At 41.6% G+C, this 19,838-nt stretch overlaps 1 protein-coding gene across 2 annotated transcripts in view; it reads left to right on the forward strand.

The window, feature by feature from the left end:
- The window catches only part of PDS5A (PDS5 cohesin associated factor A), a 167,873-nt gene extending 148,820 nt beyond the window's left edge, over positions 1 to 19,053 (forward strand). For both annotated transcript variants that reach the window (XM_008017599.3, XM_038008616.2), the window contains exons 32-33: positions 3,376 to 3,728; positions 16,417 to 19,053. In XM_008017599.3, the coding sequence (XP_008015790.1) occupies positions 3,376 to 3,728; positions 16,417 to 16,420 (357 nt within the window). In that variant the 3' untranslated portion in view covers positions 16,421 to 19,053. The remainder of the gene's footprint in view (positions 1 to 3,375; positions 3,729 to 16,416) is intronic.
- The last annotated feature ends 785 nt before the right edge of the window (positions 19,054 to 19,838 follow it).

The raw sequence follows: 19,838 nt of genomic DNA on the forward strand, positions 1-19,838 counted from the left end.
TCTAGTACAACCAGCAATCTGTTACCTTTATGGCCTTTTCCTAAAAGTCTATGTAATTTTGAAATTGGAAATTTAAATTCTAATTTCTATTATATCCAAACCTTCCTTTCAGCTTGATCTGTAATATTGCTCCAAACCCTTATTTCAACTTTCTTTTCTTTTTTTTTTTTTTTTTTTTTTTTTTGAGACAGAGTCTCACTTTGTTGTCCAGGCTGGAGTGCAATGGCATGATCTCAGCTCACTGTGGCCTCCACCTCCCAGGTTCAAGCGATTCACCTGCCTCAGACTCCCGAGTAGCTGGGATTACAGGCACCTGCCACCATACCCAGCTAATTTTTGTATTTTTAGTAGAGATGAGGTTTCACTATGTTGGCCAGGCTGGTCTCAAACTCCTGACCTCAGGTGATCTGCCTCCCTCAGCCTCCCAAAGTGCTGGGATTACAGGCATGAGCCACTGCACCTGGCCCTCTTTTTTTCTTTTTCAACAGTTTAATCTTATTTTCACATTTGTATACACATATACTTTCCCTTTTTTTCTACTATGATGTCGCAATATTGTTTATAAACTTATTGTGTGTAAAATAATAAAATATACACACAAGCAGCCGGGTGCGGTGGCTTACACCTGTAATCCCAGCACTTTGGGAGGCTGAAGCAGACAGATCACGAGGTCAGGACTTTGAGACCAGCCTGCCCAATATGGTGAAACCCAGTCTCTACTAAAAATACAAAAAATTAGCTGGGTATAGTGGCATGCTCCTGTAATCCCAGCTACTCAGAAGGCTGAGGCAGGAGAATTGCTTGAACCTGGGAGGCGGAGGTTGCAGTGAGCCAAGATTGTGCCACCACACTCCAGCCTGGATGACAAGAGCAAAACTCCGTCACCAAAAAAAAAAAAAAAAAAAAAAGACATATACACACACACACACACACACAGAAGCACACTTACTGGTGCTTTTATTTCTGTGGGCTGAGTATCTCAGAGTAGTATTAGTGGGTCAAAGGATAAATGCATTAGAGCTTTTAGATATTTCCATACTGGTTTCATGAGAGATTGGAACATTTGACATTTCTAGCAGCAGGGTATGAGAGTACTTTCTTCTCTATATACCAACAACAACATGTTTTACGATTCATTTGAATTTTTTTCTGTCTCCACTTACCAGATCTAATGCCCTGCTACTTTAATTTGCATTTCTCTGACAGTATGTTTATCGACCATTTGATGTGCTGTTCTGTAAATTGCCTGTTCATATTTTGCCCATTTTAAACTTGTTATCCTTGTCTCATCTAACTCAGCTTCTTTACCCTGTTAGCACACAGGTGTGTGCTTAAGTATTTACCTTTTTAAAAATCAGTTACCTGCCGTACTAACCTACATGAAGAACCATACCTGTTTTGTTCCTCAATCTATGCCCAAGAACCCCCACACCTATTAAACTTTCAGTTGAACAAGTGGTTCCTACTCCAGGTTAAAACCTTGATAGTGTTTAGACCAATACTTGGTCGTGTTGTTGATCCGTTCCGTTATGTCCAGCAGTCGCCATCATTCCCGAAGATGACTTTGCATATTTCTTCTCTGATCCGTTATGTATTGTTTTCACAGTTCAATTCCTGCAAGCCATCTTACTCTTGTCCTTTCATGGATTATCTGTTCACTAAAGTGAGGCTTAACATTAAAGGAGACTCCAGGCTGGGCATGGTAGCTCACGCCTGTAATCCCAACACTCTGCGAGGCTGAGGCAGGTGAATTGCTTGAGTCCAGGGGTTTGAGAACAGCCTGGGCAACTGGGTGAAACCCCATCTCTACTAAAAATAGAAAAATTCGCTGAGCATGGTGGTATCTGCCTGTAGTCCCAGCTGCTAGGGAGGCTGAGGTGGGAGAATGACTTTAGCTGCAGTGAGCTGAGATTGCGCCACTGCACTCCAGCCTGGGCAACCAGAGCGAGGTCCTATCTCAAAAAAAAAAAAGGAAACTCTAAAGTAAAACACTGATTTGTGGGTTTTCTCACTTAAATTGTTACTCCTGGGAATTTTCTTTGAACTAAATTTTCTTGAAACATGGAAGATTTGTCATTTATTTTCCCTTGTCTTTCTGGGAATATTTTCTGGGGAAAATGAAAATTAGTTAATTAAAAAGATTTAATCTAATTTTTTCGATGATTGTATTACTCTCTTTCTCTTTAATCAATTAGAATTATGTCAGTTAAAATAATAATTTCTGTATTTTGTTTTGTTTTGTTTGAGACAGTCTTTCTCTGTCACTCAGGCTGGAGGGCAGTGGCATGATCTCAGCTCATTGCAACTGGGATGAGATGAAAAGTTAAAGAACTTCACGTTACAGAACTACAAAGATTATTATACTTAGATGTACTTATAGACAAAACGTTAATAGCATGTAGAATTCTGAAAATACTCTTCTTTTAAAAAGTGACAGATTTAGTACATACCATCAATAAGAAGAACCTTTCATTTGGATGGAGTGTAACAACAAAACCAAGTAAATTTTATTTTTCAAGTACTATTTGTGCTTTATATTTTTATTATTGCAATTTTTTTGTCCCCGAGACAGAGTTTCACTCTTGTTGCCCAGGCTGGAGTGCAATGGTGCAATCTCGGCTCACTGTAACCTCTGCCTCCGAGGTTCAAGCTATTCTCCTGCCTCAGCCTCCCGAGTAGCTGGGATTACAGACATGGGTCACTACGCCTGGCTAATTTTGTATTTTTAGTAGAGACGGGGTTTCTCCATGTTGGTCAGGCTGATCTTGAACTCCCAACCTCAGGTGATCCGCCCTCCTCGGCCTCCCAACATGCTGTGATTACAGGTGTGAACCACCGTGCCAGGCCTGCAATTATTATTTTGAGATAAGATCTCCCTTTGTCACCCAGGCTGAAGTCCAGTGGCATAATCTCTGCTTACTGTAACCTCAGCCTCCCAGGCTTAAGCAATCCTCCCACCTCAGTCTCCTGAGCAGCTGGGACTACAGGCATGAGCCACCATGCCCAGCTAATTTTTAAAATTATTTGTAGAGATAGGATCTCACTATGTTGTCGAGGATTGTTTGGAACTCCTGGGCTCAAGCGATCCTCCCGCTTTAGCCTCCCAAAGTGCTGCAATTACAGGCGTGAACCACTGTTCCAGCCTTTGCTTTTTAGTGAGCATTTATAGAGCACATTATATATGCTATTCACCATGGTGGGTACCAGACACAGTCACTCTCCTCAAGGAGCTTACTTTCCTAATGTGATGTAAGCAGTTAACTGGAAGCCCTCGAATCCAGACTCCTTTAAAATACTTTCAAAACACTCTTTTCTAATAGAGATTATTAATATTTAAGGAATTTGTGTTTATGGAATTGTTTTGTGCTTTTTTAGGAAATTAATTCTGATCAGGCTACCCAGGGCAACATCAGCAGTGACCGAGGAAAGAAAAGAACAGTAACAGCAGCTGGTGCAGAGAATATCCAACAAAAAACAGATGAGAAAGTAGATGAATCGGGACCACCTGCCCCTTCCAAACCCAGGAGAGGACGTCGACCCAAGTCTGAATCTCAGGGCAATGCAACCAAAAATGATGATCTAAATAAACCTATTAACAAGGGAAGGAAGAGAGCCGCAGTGGGTCAGGAGAGCCCTGGGGGTTTGGAAGCAGGTAATGCCAAAGCACCCAAACTGCAAGATTTAGCCAAAAAGGCAGCACCAGCAGAAAGACAAATTGACTTACAAAGGTAATGTATGCCATTCTTCCTGAAGTGGGAATTTAGACATTCTGTTTCATTCCTAGTATATCCTTAGTGCCAGTCACCCCAACACCTAAGCATTTGAGAGTGAAACCTGCATCTGGTTTTCCTGGGTCAGTTTATAATAGCATCTGTTATTATCTCATAACCTCCAGTTTTAAGGTACGAATTTGAAGAAAAATCTTTTTTTCTTTGTGTAATTTTTTTTAGTATATGGCATTTTGATATTTCTATTTTCATTAACAAGACAAGTATTTCTTTCGCTTAGTGCCTTTCAAGTGGTTGCAGAGGTTTACATAAAATAAGGGCTACCTTTTGGATACAATTTCCCATAATGGAGAAAACAGTCATGAAATGTCAATAGGTAATAGGCCCCACTCTTTAATTCTTCATTAATTCTAACACAGGTCAACAACTTACATCTTCCCCACCCTGCCCAGAGAAACGGCTTACCAAACTGTTCATCTTTGATCATTCTTGGGCCGAGATTTCAGACTTTTCCTTTTGGAAATCTAGAAGGTGGCTCCTTTGACCTTGGCCTTAGAACTTAACTTGTCCTCCTTTTTTCCTTACATACCTAACTCATTTACCCCTGAAATTAGACTGCAGGTATTTGAGTTCCTTCTAGGGAAGAGTCCCAGATTTGATCAGCTCAGGATACCCCCACTATCCTGCTTCATTATTTTTATAAAACTCAATGTCAGGCCGGGCGCGGTGGCTCATGCCTATAATCCCGGCATTTTGGGAAGCCTAGGTGGGTGGATCACCTGAGGTCAGGAGTTCAAAACCAGCCTAATGAACATGGTAAAACCCCATCTCTACTAAAATTTAAAAAAAAAAAAGAAAATGCAGAAAGTTAGCCAGATGTGGTCATGTGTGCCTGTAATCCCAGCTACTTGGGAGGCTGAGGCAGGAGAATCACTTGAACCGAAGAGGCAGAGGTTGCAGTGAGCCAAGATTGCGACACTGCACTCCAGCCTGGGCAACAGAAGGAGACTCTGTCTCCAAAAAAAAAAGTCACTGAAGCATGTGTATAAAAACATTTAAAATATTGTCATTTATGAGCTGGGCCCCAGTGGCTCACACCTGTAATCCCAACACTTTGGGAGGCCAAGGCGGGCAGATCACCTGAGGTCAGGAGTTTGAGACCAACCTGGCCAACATGGTGAAACCCCGTCTCTACTAAAAATACAAAAAAATACAAAAAAAAAACCTGGATGTGGTCATGGGCATGGGCACCTGTAATTTTAGCTACCCAGGAGGCTGAGGCAGGAGAATCGCTTGAGCCCAGGAGGCAGAGGTTGCAGTGAGCAGAGATTGCGCCATTGCACTCCAGCCTGGGCAACAGAGTGAGACTCATCTCAAAAAAAACAAAAAAATTAGCATTTATGAAATTCTGAAATTTTGAACTATTAAATTTCTACATAATCTAAGTGCCCTCTTGGCAACCTTTCACATCCTCTCATGGCATCTGAACCAGAAGGCTCAAACCTGATCTGAGTACTAGTGTGTTTCTCCTACTCACTTCTGTTTCTATTAACTAGTAAGTGTAGTAATGAAAGCCAGTATTAGGGGCAAATTTTACATGACTTTCTTCTCAAACCTGGACCTTTATTGAACCTCTGCCTCCCTTTTTCATTAGTATGACAGTATGTATCTTAAAGGGTTCCTCTAAGAATTAAATGGATCAGTAAATATAAAGAAAGCACCTAGCAAAAAGCCTAGTACAAAATAAATGCCCAACTGTTATCGTTACTGTTTTGAATTCTAGTTTCCTTACCCCTTAACATACATATTTCAGTTATACAGAAGTTGAATGTTTCCCTGGAGATTGCCAAAATTCTCTAAACAGTTTCAAGAGATCTGTCCTTTTCTTCACCTACACACAAAAAAGTACTAATCATCACACACAGGTTACCTAAGCCACCTGACCTTACCTACCATTAGCTGTCCCTGTACCATCTAACTAAAACGTACAGATACATTCTTGAGGCCGGGTGCAGTGGCTCATGCCTGCAATTGCAGCACTTTGGGAGGCCAAGGCGGGCGAATCATCTGAGGTCAGGAGTTTGAGACCAGCCTGGCCAACATGGAGAAACCCCGTTTCTACTAAAAATACAAAATTTAGCCGGGCATGGTGGTATGCACCTGTAGTCCCAGCTACTCGGGAGGCTGAGGCAGGAGAACTACTTGAACCTGGGAGGCAGAGGTTGCAGTGAGCCAAGATCCGGCCACTACACTCCAGCCTGGACAACAGAGTGAGACTCTGTCTCAAAATTAAAAAAAAAAAAAAAAAACAGATACATACTTGAACCCTGAAAACTTTTTCAGTAGCAATTAGACCTTCTCTCATTTACGGCATTGTAAAATGCATTGCTTTGCTTTAGCTACACTATGTGCCCCAGTATCATCAAACGGCATTTGGCCTTCTCTTTACAGAGTGAAAAGGCACATTAGAGATCTTAAATATGCCAGTAGTAGATCAATGGGCAGTGTGTCATTCAGGATACAGTATTCTGTGATGGTTTTCTGGTCTCAGTGGCAATGTTTATGGCCAGGTGCGGTGGCTCACACCTATAATCCCAGCACTTTGGGAGGCCAAGCCAAGGTGGGCAGATCATTTAAGGTCGGGAGTTCAAGATCAGCCTGACCAATGTGGTGAAAGCCTGTCTGCACTAAAAATACAAAAAATTAGCCAGGTGTGGTGGCATACCCCTGTAATCTCAGCTACGCGGGAGGTAGAAGTTGCAGTGAGCAGAGATTGTGCCACTGCACTCCAGTCTGGACAACAGAGTAAGGCTCCATCTCAAAAATAAATAAAATACAAAATTAGGCATGATGTTGTGTGCCTATACTCAGGGGACTGAGGTGGGAGGATTGCCTGAGCCTGAGACTGAGGGTAGTGGGGATAGGCTTTAGTGTTTAATGGGGATGGAGTTTCAGTTGGGGAAGGTGAAAAAGTTATAGAGATGGATGGTGGTAAAGATTGTACATAATATAAATAATTGACCACTTCAGAAAGGTCATGGAAAAGTGGAGTTAAGAGATAAAAACATAAACTTTATTTCTCAACATAAGCTCCATCAACTTCAAGACACTTTTGTAAGCAATGATAAAAGCCATTTAGTCCATCCCCAAAGAACTGAGCGTCCTGGGAGTTTAACCATTTCAAACTGTTTTTTTCATTATTGACCAAAAGAAATTGGTACTCTTTAAAGATTTTTTTAAGATTAAGACGCAAAAAGAAGTCAGAAGGAGCCAAATCAGTACTGTAAGCGGGATGCCTAATGATTTCCCATGGGAACTCTTGCAGAATTGCCCTTGTCTGATTAGAGGAATGAGCAAGAGTGTTGTCATGGTGGAGGAGGACTCTGGTGAAGCTTTCCCGGGCATTTTTCTGCTTAAGCTTTGACTTTGATCGAACACTCATAATCAGATGTTATCATTTGTTGGCTTTCCAAAAACTCAACAAGCAAAATGCCTCGAGCATCCCAAAAAACTGTTGCCATGACCTTTATTCTTGACCAGTCTACTTTTCCTTTCACTGGATCACTTGACCACTTTCACCTCTTAGTACCCTTTTTTTCTGAGACAATATCTGACTCTGTTGCCCAGGCTAGAGTGCAATGGCGTGGTCTTGCCTCACTGCAGCCTCAACCTCCCTAGTAGCTGGGACTACAGGCACATGCTGTCATGCCCTGCTAAATTGCTTTGATTGTGCTTTGTCTTCAGGATTGTACTGGTAAAGTCATGTTTCAGTTCCCATTGCAGTTCTTTGAAGAAGTGCTTTAGGATCTTGATCCTACTTGTCTAGACTTTCCATCAAAAGCTCTGCTGTTGTCTACAGCTGATCTAGGTGCAAAGGGTTTTAACAGCCATTGAGTGGAAAGCTTACTTAATTTTAATTTTTCAGTCAGAATTTTGTAAGCTGAACCAATTGAAATGACCACAGTGTTGACTATTGTTTCTGCTTTTGTCAGTCCTCTTGAATTGGCAAAAACAAGATGAATTTTTTTCCTCATAAATTAATGTGGAGGGCATGATGTTCAACATCGTCTCAGCCTTTCCTGAAACAATTTATCCAGCTGGGCATCATGGTTCATGCCTATAATCCTACCACTTTGAGAGGCTGAGGCTGGCAGATGACTGGAGCCTAGGAGTTTGATACCAGCCTGGGCGATATGGCAAAACCCCATATCTACAAAAAAGAAAAAAAAAAGAAAACTTAGCCAGCTGTCTGGTATGTGCCTATAGTCCTGGCTACTTCAGAGGCTGAGGTGAGAGGATCATCTGAGCCTAGGAGGTCAAGGCTACAGTGAGCCATGATCATGCCACTCCTCACTGCACCCTAGCCTGGTTGACAGAGGATACCCTGTCTCACACACACGCACACATAAAATTTACCAATTTTAAGCTACCGATTTCTTTGGGGCATTGTCCCATAAACTTTTCCTAAAGCATCAATGATTTCACCATTCTTGTACCCAAGCTTCACCAGACATTTGATGCTTTTCTTGCTTCAATTTTAGCAGAATTCCTATTGCTCTGATAGGGACTCTCTTCAAACATTTTTGGTTTCTTTTTTTTTTTTGAGTCGGAGTTTCACTCTTGTTGCCCAGGCTGGAGTGCAGTGGCACGATCTCAGCTCACTGCAACCTCCGCCTCCTAGGGTCAAGCGATTGTCCTGCCTCCATCTCCCTAGTATCTGGGATTACAGGCACCCGCCACCACACCCAGCTAATTTTATTTTATTTTACTTTATTTTTTTTTTTTAGTAGAGATGGGGTTTCACTATGTTGGCCAGGCTGGTCTTAAACTCCTTGACCTCAGGCAAACCACCCACCTCGGCCTCCCAAAGTGCTGGGAGTATAGGCGTGAGCCACCATGCCTGGTCTCTGCACAACTTTTTTGAGAGACCAGTCTCACTCTGTCACTGAGGCTGGAGTGCAGTGGCACCATCATGGCTCACTTTGTTCTATGAGAGCACTGAGGCTCAAGCAGTCCTCTTGCCTCAGCCTCCCAAGTAGCTGGACCACAGGTGTGCACCACAATGGCTGGCTAATTTCTTTTTAAATCTTTTGAGTCTTGCTGTGTTGCCCAGGCTGGTCTCAAACTCCTGGACTCAAGCAGTCTTCCTGCCCCAGCCCTCAAACTTTTCAGACATTTTCAGTGCCTCATACTAGATCCTGTTGAGACGTAACAAGTTAGTATGAGTTTATTTTGGTGCAAAAAAAAAAAATTTTTTTTGAAATCCTTGCATAATTATTTCATAACATCCATTTTCCATGAACTTTTTGAAGACCCCTTATATTCTTATTTTGGGTTTTTGTTTTGTTTTTGAAATGGAGTCTTGGTCTGTCACCCATGCTGGATGGAGTACAATGGGGAGATCTCAGCTTACTGCACCCTCTGCCTCCTGGGTTCAAGGATTCTCATGCCTCGTCCTCCTGAGTAGCTGGGACTGCAGATGTGTACCACCACGCCCGGCTAATTTTTGTTTTTGTAGTAGAGATGGGTTTCACTGTGTTGGGCAGCCAGACCCCTAATATTCTTTTTTTTTTTTTTTTTTTTTTTTTGAGACGGAGTCTCGCTCTGTCGCCCAGGCTGGAGTGCAGTTGCCGGATCTCGGCTCACTGCAAGCTCCGCCTCCCGGATTCACGCCATTCTCCTGCCTCAGCCTCCCAAGTAGCTGGGACTACAGGCGCCCACCACCTCGCCCGGCTAGTTTTTTGTATTTTTTAGTAGAGACGGGGTTTCACCGGGTTAGCCAGGATGGTCTCGATCTCCTGACCTCGTGATCCGCCCATCTCGGCCTCCCAAAGTGCTGGGATTACAGGCTTGCGCCACCGCGCCCGGCCGAGTTTTGCTCTTATTGCCTAGGCTGGAGTGCAATGGTGTGATCTTGGCTTACTGCAACCTTCACCTCCCATTTCAAGCGATTCTCCTGCCTCAGCCTCAGCCTCCCTAGTAGCTAAGATTACAGGCACACACCACCAACCCTGGCTAATTTTGTATTTTTAGTAGAGACGGGGTTTCTCCCTGTTGGTCAGGCTGGTCTTGAACTCCCCACCTCAAGTGATCCGCCTGCCTCGGCCTCCCAAAGTGCTGGGATTGCAGGCGTGAGCCATCGCGCTAGTCCCTTTATATTCTTAATGCCATTAAACTCTACTTAAAAATTGTTAAAATGATAAATTGTATTTGATATATATTTTATCACAATTTTAAAACTTACTGTGTTAAAAAACAGCTAACAGTAATATAGTGCTTATTATAAGCCAAGCTCAATAATAAGCTCTTTGTTTGTGAACCCATGGTATCCTTAAAACAACTCTATGGCTGGGCACGATGGCTCACACCTGTAATCCCAGCACTTTGGGAGGCCAAGGCGGGCAGATCACGAGGTCAGGAGTTCAAGACCAGCCTGACCAATATGGTGAAATCCCCTCTCTACTAAAAACACAAAATTTAGCTGGGCATGGTGGCACGTGCCTCTAATCCCAGCTCAGAAGGCTGAGGCAGAAGAATTGCTTGAACCCAGGAGGCGGAGGTTGCAGTGAGCCAAGATCGCACCATGTACTCCAATCTGGATGACAGAACAAGACTCCATCTCAAAAAACAAAAACAACTCTATGTGGCTTAGTACTGTCATTCTCCCCAGTACTGTCGTTTCCTCCTCAAAGTGGAGGAAACCCAGGTATAAAGGGCTATATAGCTTTTGATCCCTTATATAAATGGGATTATAGGCATGAGCCATTAACTAAGTAAAAACAGTAGTTTATTTGAAATAATCACCAGTTAAATTAGATCAACTCTACTCATCTTTTTCACCTCTTTTGGTAGTATATGCGAACAAAATCCTTGCATTTTAGGGTCAGAGAGGAAAACTGAGAGATAGATCAGATGTTTTTGAAAGTGGCATACTTTAATTGAATGTAATACCCAATGCCAAGAACAAGACTGGGGTGAAAATTAAAAGTTAAATTAAAAGTTAAACTTTTAAAAATTAAAAGTTCAGATGGGCTGGGCATGGTGGCTCACACCTTTAATCCCAGCACTTTGGGAAGCCTAGGCGGGCAAATCACTTGAGGTCGGGAGTTTGAGACCAGCCTAGCCAACATGGTGAAACCCTATCTCTACTAAAAATACAAAAATTAGCTAGGCGTGGTGGCACACACCTGTAATCCCAGCTACTCGGAGGCTGAGGCAGGAGAATCGCTTAAAACTGGGAGGCGGAGGTTGCAGTGATCCAAGATCATGCCAGTGCACTCCAGCCTGGTCAACAGAGTGAGACTCTGTCTCAAAAAAATGAAAATTAACAAAAATTAGTTCAAATGATATTTGGTACTATAACAAGACCCTGTCTCTACAAAAAATTTAAAAAGAAATTAGCCAGGCATGGTGGTGTTCACCTGTGTAGTCCCAGCTACTTGGGATGCTGTGGCAGGAGAACTGTTTGAGCCTTAGTGTTCTTAGCTCCAGTGGGCCATGATGGTGCCACTGTACTCCAGCCTGAGTGATAGCTGCCTGGCATCTCTATTAGTAGTGACAGTAGGAAATGTTTTATGAGCAGATATCTGACCTGCCAACATCCATTATGAAGCAAGTACCACACTGTATGAGCGGTAAGGAAATGAAGACCTGAAAGGACTTTGCTCAGGTCACTTGGCTAGTGCTACACAGGGCATGGCTTAAGATCCCAGCATGTTACTTATTATCTGGTCTGCCTCACATACTGCTCACAACAGTAGCTGCAGCTGTGTTTCTCCTCTAATTTATTAATTTATGTAGTATTTGGAATTTTTTTTTTTTTTTTGAGACGGAGTCTCGCTCTCTCGCCCAGGCTGCAATGCAGTGGCTCCATCTCAGCTCATTGCAAGCTCCACCTCCTGGGCTCACACCACTCTCCTGCCTCAGCCTCCCAAGTAGCTGGGACTACAAGTGCCCGCCACCACGCCCAGCTAATTTTTTGTATTTTTAGTGGAGACGGGATTTCACCGTGTTAACCAGGATGGTCTCATCTCTTGACCTGGTGATTCGCCCACCTCGGCCTCTCAAAGTTCTGGGATTATAGGCTTGAGTCACCGTGCCTGGCCAGAAATTTCTTTTCTTTCTTTCTTTTTTTTTTTTTTTCCTAGATGGAGTCACCCAGGCTGGAGTGTAGTGGCACAATCTTGGCTCACTGCAATCTCTGCCTCCTGGATTCAAGCAATTTTTCTGCCTCAGCCTCTCTAGTAGCTAGAACTACAGGTGTGTGCCACCACACCAGCTAATTTTTGTATTTTTGTAGAGATGGGGTTTCATCACATTGGTCAGGCTGGTCTTGATCTCCTGACCTCGTGATCCACCCACCTCAGCCTCCCAAAGTGTTAGGATTACAGGTATGAGCCACCACGCCCAGCCTCAGCTGATGTTTTGAATGTCCTTCAGTTGAATGGTCAAAATCCTGAAGTGCTAACTATTTTTATTTCATGTGGAACTGCAGCTTCCACCTTGCTACAAGATTCTAAACATAGCTCTCATAAACTGCTAGTATTCCCTGTGAGTGATTTGACATTCCACCTGCATTTTCGTGAGACCTGGTGAGGATCATCCTGTTCAGGTTTTATATCATTACAGTTTCGACCAACTAACTGGTAAGAGAAGACATAGAGGTGCCAAACCTGAGAGCAGTCAAACACATTACTGAGCTACAGATGAACCTAGGATGATAGAATTAGCTCTCCTTAAGGGCCTTACTTTGTGGAGTCTGATGTGGATTGCTGCACTAAGTTCAGCCCTAGGTTTTACTTGATAAATAAGGCCCGGCACACTTGTGCTTCTCTGTGTGTCTGCATTCTAACCCCAGATGCCCAATTTATCAGTCTTATTTTTCCTTGCATGATTCTCCACACCTTTCACTTGCTTTATTTTTCACTTCCCAGATGATCATTTCCTGCTCTAATCACAACTCTGCAGTAATACCTTAAAAGAGCTTACCTCCTAACCTCACCCCAGTCTTTTATAGGTGCTCTTTTGTCGATCTGAGTACAGAATCCCCCCCAGAATGGTACTTCACACCAGCACCACCTCCAGAAAGCTTGTCCAGTTGTATTACTTGGTATTTGCTATCATATTTTATGATTAATCATTAATTAGTGAAAATCATTTTTGAGGCCCTAGTATATGCCAACTACAGTTTACACTTTAGGTTTGTTAACTTCATTTCATCTTCAGCTTTTTTAGATAGATTTCTGATGTGTTAAGCTTCTAGAGCCATTTTAATACCACAGCCATAACTTCTAATATGTGGCAAGTGCTAACCCTTGTAGAATTCCTCTTACTAGGTTTTTACTCACAACATTAGGTCAATAATGTTTATTTTTAGCTTGATTCCTGCCTATATGGTTCAAGGATACTTTATACCACCAAAACAGAGAGAGGATACGCAAAATCCTACTGGCCTCAGTTTTAGCTGGGAGTTGATGCTGAGGGTTTTAACTTGTAAAGTTAACATTAGAATTTTTAGATCGGATTTTTGTGGTAAATGTGTTCTCTCAGCTATTTGCATGTATGTGGGTTTCAGTAAGTAGTCCTGTTTATGTTTTGGGCTGCATTTGGACTTGTTAGTCCTTTTGCAAAAATTCGTTTAGTTCACCCAATAAAACCAATAAAAATCAGCCATTTTCACTGCGGTCAGGGAACAGTCAACAGTATTAGCTGGACATTAGTGTTGGGTCTCTGAGTTTCCGGTGAAGGAATGGTCATTTCAGTAGTTTAGTTCAGTTGTTTTTCCTCTTTGTGTTAAGGCTATCATTCAAAGGGCAAACAGTTAATGTTTTGAATTGAAAATATGTTCTGAATAGATTTGCTGATTCTTGAGTATGTTTTGCTTACAGTTAAGGCCAAATTCTTCCTTGAAGATGAGCTTGTCAATAAACATCAGTGGAAAAATAACCCCAAATTTATGACTTCTGAGGAATCTGAATTTAAACAGAATATCTGTAGGGTAACAGACTGTGGGTTTCTAGTCTTTGGATTAACATGTTTTGTTTAGCATGCTTAGTGTGGGAGTGTTCAAGGATCTTAGAATTTGTTTTTCTTAAAGCAAAGAATTTACTGAGTTTTTGTGCTCATTTGTATATTGAAGTTTCCTCCCATCATGTGGGTTCATATCTCAAAATTAACCCCTAAGTATATATCCTCAAGTGTGTATCCTCATGTGTTAAACATCTCTATATTAGTTCAGTATGAATTTTTTTTAGGAACAAGTGAATTTTTCTCAAAATAACATGAAATTTTTCAGAAGCCAAGTGCTTTCAGTGATGGCAGTTCATCTTGGTACATCTTGGTACATAGAATCAAGTCCAGGAGGCTCTTCCAGTGACCTGGGTCTTTCACAAGTCTGTGAGAGCAGCCCAGGAAATACAGAGGACTCAGGGCTAGGAAAGGGAAGCTTCCTGAAAGTATAGCAGGCAGCTTGTAAATAATTCTTTGGCCAGTACGGTGGTTCACGCCCGTAATCTCAGCACTTTGAGAGGCCAAGGCAGGCTGATCACAAGGTCAAGAGTTCAAGACCAGCCTGGCCAACATAGTGAAACCCCATCTCTACTTAAAATACAAAAATTAGCCGGGCGCGGTGGCTCAAGCCTGTAATCCCAGCACTTTGGGAGGCCGAGGCGGGTGGATCACGAGGTCAGGAGATCGAGACCATCCTGGCTAACATGGTGAAACCCCGTCTCTACTAAAAATACAAAAAACTAGCCGGGCGTGGTGGCGGGCGCCTGTAGTCCCAGCTACTCGGAGGCTGAGGCAGGAGAATGGCGTAAACCCGGGAGGCGGAGCTTGCAGTGAGCCGAGATCGCGCCACTGCACTCCAGCCTGGGTGACACAGCGAGACTCCGTCTCAAAAAAAAAAAAAATACAAAAATTAGCCGCGCTTGGGAGCGCACACCTGTAGTCCCAGCTACTCAAGAGACCAAGGCAGGAGAATCACTTGAACCTGGGAGGTGGAGGTTGTGGTAAGCCGAGATCATGCCACTGCACTCCAGCCTGGGCAATAGAGCAAGACTCCGCCTCAAAAAAAAAAAAAAAGAAAAGAAAAAAATGCTTTAATAGCATATTGTTAAAATTGCTTCAAATAGTATAACAAATTAATAGTCTATGAATTATAATAATCACTAATAGTCTCTATATGAATTGTAATAATCACTTAGCTCTTTTGGCATTGTTACCATTATAAAATATGTACATAGTAAAGGAGTTTGGGAATATATCTTTCTTTCTCTTTTAGGTGTAAAATTTGTTGAAAAGGAGACAGTCTTACTTTTGATCAGGCTGATTAAAAATGTAGAATGGGCCAGGCATGGTGGCTCACGCCTGTAATCCCAGCCCTTTGGGAGGCCAAGGCAGGCGGATCATGAGGTCTGGAGTTCAAGACCATCCTGGCCAACATGGTGAAACCTTGTCTCTACTAAAAATACAAAAAATGAGCCGGGCATGGTGGTGCACACCTGTAGTCCCAGCTACTCAGGAGGCTGAGGCAGGAGAATCGCATGAACCTGGGAGGCGGAGCTTGCAGTGAGCCCAGATCACACCACTGCACTCCAGCCTGGCAACAGAGCAAGACTCCATCTCAAAAAACTAAATAAATAAATAAAAATAAAAATGTGGAATGAATTAGGCAAGTTGGGCTGCTAATGCCTTGCCGCTGAATTGAACAGCCACAGACAAACCAGAATGCACTTCTCAGGGCAAAAGAACAAATCTTGGTGAAGCCAAACCCAACATGCTCGTTCCTTTTCCCCAGTCGCATCTATTAGACGAGTTCCTCCTCCTCCCAAAGAGGAGCAGGTGAGAGGAGTTGAGAAAGAGGCCATGTCCCACTCTCCTGTGCTTCCAGGGATCAGAATTTCCCTCCCTATTAGGGAAATGCGATGGGGGAATTCCTCCTTATCTCTTTAAAAAAAAAAAAAAAAAAAAAAAACAACGCTGATTTTTCCTCCTGGTTTGGTTGGGGTGTTTTTAGTATGCTAAAACGTATATGCTTACCCAGCTCAGGAGTCTCGGAAGTTATTTTGCTTCTTATAAATTCATTTTGCCATAGTGTCATAAATAGCTTTTATTGTTGTAAGCAAATAGGGCATTGGATAGCAGCACTGTCATTGAAAACAAAAACTCCTTTATTGGTGTTTTGTTTTTATATAGTTTAGGGAAAGGCTCTTTCAACCAAGTTTTAGGTGAAAAAATGAAAAAACTTTTTAAGGATTTTAGATAACATGCCAAGCGCAGTGACTCATGCCTGTAATCCCCATAGTGAATCTGAGAAGCATAGTGAATTCCCAGATCACTTGAGCTCAGGAGTTGAAGACCAGCCTGGGCAACATAATGAGACCCTGTGTCTGTACAAATAATTTAAAAATTAGCCAACGATGGTGGTGTGTGCCTATAGTCCTAGTGATCTGGGAGGCTCAGGCTGGACGCTGAGCGTGGAGGACCACTTGAATCCAGGAGTTGGGGCTGAGTGAGCCATGATCGTACCACTGCACTTCAGCCTGAGTGAAAGTGAGAGCCTGATGCTTAAGTTTGAAAAAAAAAAAAAAAATTTTTTGTATAACAACTATAGAAATGAAATCATTTTAGTTTGGTTTATATCTTCTCCACATCTTTTCTAACTGTGCATTCTATTCTTATCCCTAAGGTAAAAACGCATTCGCAGAGGGAGAAAATGAAGGCCAAACAGAAGCAGGCTCCAGCTTCTGCAAAAACTTGGATTCACAAATGTCCCTGAACAGAAAATGAAGCTCACTTCAGAACACACACTCTCTGCCTTGAAAACTACAGAAACTATTACTTCCTTTTCACATGACCACAAGTCCTCTGATGGAAATGTACAGCAGAAACTCTTGAGAGAGAGGCTAAAAGCAACTCTGTTCTCCCCCTTCCCCTAGACTTTTCTTATGAAAAGTCAATAATTAAGCAAATTGCTTAACACTTGGTTCCAGTTCCTGCCTATCTGGAGTTTAAATGCGTAATACACCATTAATTTCCACGCTGCAGTTTTTATTTTAAAGAAAGTAACAAGATGTCTTTACACTGACACTGAAAATTCATCCATTTTAGAGCCAGGAATTCCCATGTTACACAGGAAAAAATAGAAGTCTACTGAATTAATTTTTTAAAAGAAAAGAGATCAGATTAAATATTTCTTTGTTTTTCCTTTTGGAAACTTTTATGTATAATTCTTTCTGCCTGCCTACTTTTCTGCAAAAATGAGATGTACAGATTTCGGTTCCCTGCTATGAAAAGTGATGTGGTGGCAATTTTATAAATGTTGCTTTCTGATTTTTATCAGAGTGAGAAAATAATTAAAATTATTGATTTGCAAGTAGTAAACAGTTCATATTTTGATTTCCCCTCATTTTAGTTTAATATAATTTGCAATAAGTGTACATATTGTTGTTTGTTTCATAAAGCATATCACTTTAAAATGGTTTTTACTCCTGTGATTATGTTGGAATATTTGGAATTTTAAAGGAGTAAAGACTGTCCAGCATTTGGTTTTATAATGTTTGTCACCAGATTTTTATTAATGTAAAAAAAGTCAATTTTTAAAAAATAGTTGGACTTTGGCAGCTTTATAAGGAAAGTTGGAGGTGTTTTAGGATTGCTATCAATTTTCAGCATTGTGCTACTGGGAAATAAGTGTTTTGCTTTTGTCTGATGGTCTGGGCTCATTTTTATGTTTATTTTAGAAAACTTGCATCAATATATTATGTCTCGGCATTGTTCAGCATAGGTAATGTGTGCACTTTTTGTGTACACATAATCATATTTAAGTTTTTTGCATAAAATAAATGCTTCTAGATGTCATGGCAGTCTTTTTAATCTTTTTTATCATATGCTTGTGAATTTTTTCATGTTAAAGAGCTAAAGTCATTACATGATGACAGTCAACTCTCCATTATCTATATAAAATAGTGACTATGCCTCAGTTTTTAATTTTAATCATAAACTTAGAACAGAATAACGAAGGCATGTAAGACCTGATTCTGGAAGAACGTGAAATTTGTCTTTTCTCATGTCCAGAGTTCTATCCTGCCCCCATTGTCCACTGTAGGGTCATCTGCAAAGCCCTAGCAGAATGTGCTCACTCCATTTCCTTACACATTCCTAGCATGGGTCAGAGGAAACAACGTTTGTGTTATAACTTGGTCTTGATAGGCTGTAGTGTACATGGGATGTAAAACAATGAAGTGTATCAAAGGTGGATGATTCTGTTAGAGTGAAGTTTGAGAGTAAATGTCACTTACCTTTCTCATAGATAATCAAGAGTTGGCTGTGTATTGATTGACTGAAAGATGGGTAATTATTTTAAATATGCATATACATACATTTAGGTATCAGAAGATTCTTAGGGAACAATGGATACCAATGATAGAAAACGATACCTTTACAGGGGCAGAAAAAGCCCTACTCTTCCTTATTGCCTCTTCAGAACCCTTTAGAAAGTATAAAATATTGCCTCCAACATGGTGAAAAAGAGTATCTATGCATAAGTATCAGAGAAGTCCCTCAAGCGGTCAGTGGGTGTGTTCTATTTAGAAAGAGTTTAAAGTTCTCTTAGCATCAGACAACTTGATTCCTAAGGTTTCCAATGTGTCACCAACAAAAAGTGCATTGATAGGGACCTTTATCTCTTCCTCCCTTTGATTAATTGCCCGACGTCAGTTTACTAGATTACCAAGAGTTACATCATGTTAAACAAAATGTAGCAGAACTATCTGCATCAATACATTCTTGTTTAGATTTTTGCAGGAGAGGAGTTACTCAAAAGGATCTGGTCTTTGTCTGATGTAAATGGCCCACCCCAATTCTGTAACATGATGCAAGTGTCTGGCACTAAGGGAAGCAAGAGCAGGATTGTAGAAAGATCAAGCTGATGGGGAGGGACTTGTTTACGGGAATTTTTTTAGTTTTCCTTTTTGAAGGAAAACATAAAAATCCCTTAGGAATTTGGTATTCACATCTCAGAGAACTACAACACAAAAGTGCAGACTTATATTTGAGAATTAATGTTAACCCTTTGTGTCTAGTTTGAAGCTTCTTGTATTTGTCTAAAACTACAAGCCAGAATTTTGTATCTCCTTTGATAAAAAGTGTGTATAATGTAAAGTAGTTTTGCATATTCTTGTGCTGCACATGGGCTGAATTTTTAAATTTTTTTTAAAAACTTGAAGCAGAACCTTGTAATTTGTGTAAATGACAAGTGTAAAATCCTACCATAAAATGCTAAAAATATGCACTGTTTCAAATAAAACCAAGAAATGCAGCATTATATAGTAGTGTGGAGCCCTGAATATTCATGTACCCCTGGTATGTCACAAGTTGATAGAATGTCTCTGCATATTTTCTGTTGAGATGCTGGAGTCTGAATATCCTAATTAGAAATCAAAAGCCACTTTCAAACTTCCTGGCTGGGTACTCGGATGTAGCTTACAGTGGCTAAGGAAGAACATAGTGGATGATAAATTCTGAGGGACATTCGGAATTTCCAAACAAGAAATTGGTTTTAGGGGGTGGCTTTTTTTTGAGATGTTATCTTACCCTGTTGCCCAGGGTGGAGTGCAATGGCATGATCATGGCTCACTGTAGCAATCCTCCTGCCCTGGGCTCCTAAAAAAGTGCTGGGATTACAGGCCTGAGCCACCAGGCCTGGCCAAGAGGTTATTTTTTTAACCTAAGAATTTAATAGCAGCCTTTGATTCATATTAGTCTATGGTTCATCCATTCATTGCAAGTTCTGCACTCACATATTTAGTTTCACAACAAATTCAAGGCCAAGTGCGGTGGCTCACGCCTATGATCCCAACACTTTGGGAGTCTGAGGCGGGTGGATCACAAGGTCAGAAGATTGAGACCATCCTGGCTAACATGGTGAAACCCCATCTCTACTAAAAATACAAAAATTACCCGGGTGTGGTGGCATGTGCCTATAGTCCCAGCTACTCGGGAGGCTAAGGCAGGAGATTGCTTGAACCTGCGAGATGGAGGTTGCAGTGAGCTGAGATCACACCATTGCACTCCAGCCAGGGCAACAGAGTGAGACTCCATCTCAAAAAA

This window comes from Chlorocebus sabaeus, chromosome 27 (assembly GCF_047675955.1).
Source record: "Chlorocebus sabaeus isolate Y175 chromosome 27, mChlSab1.0.hap1, whole genome shotgun sequence".
Classification (NCBI taxonomy): Eukaryota; Metazoa; Chordata; class Mammalia; order Primates; family Cercopithecidae; genus Chlorocebus; species Chlorocebus sabaeus.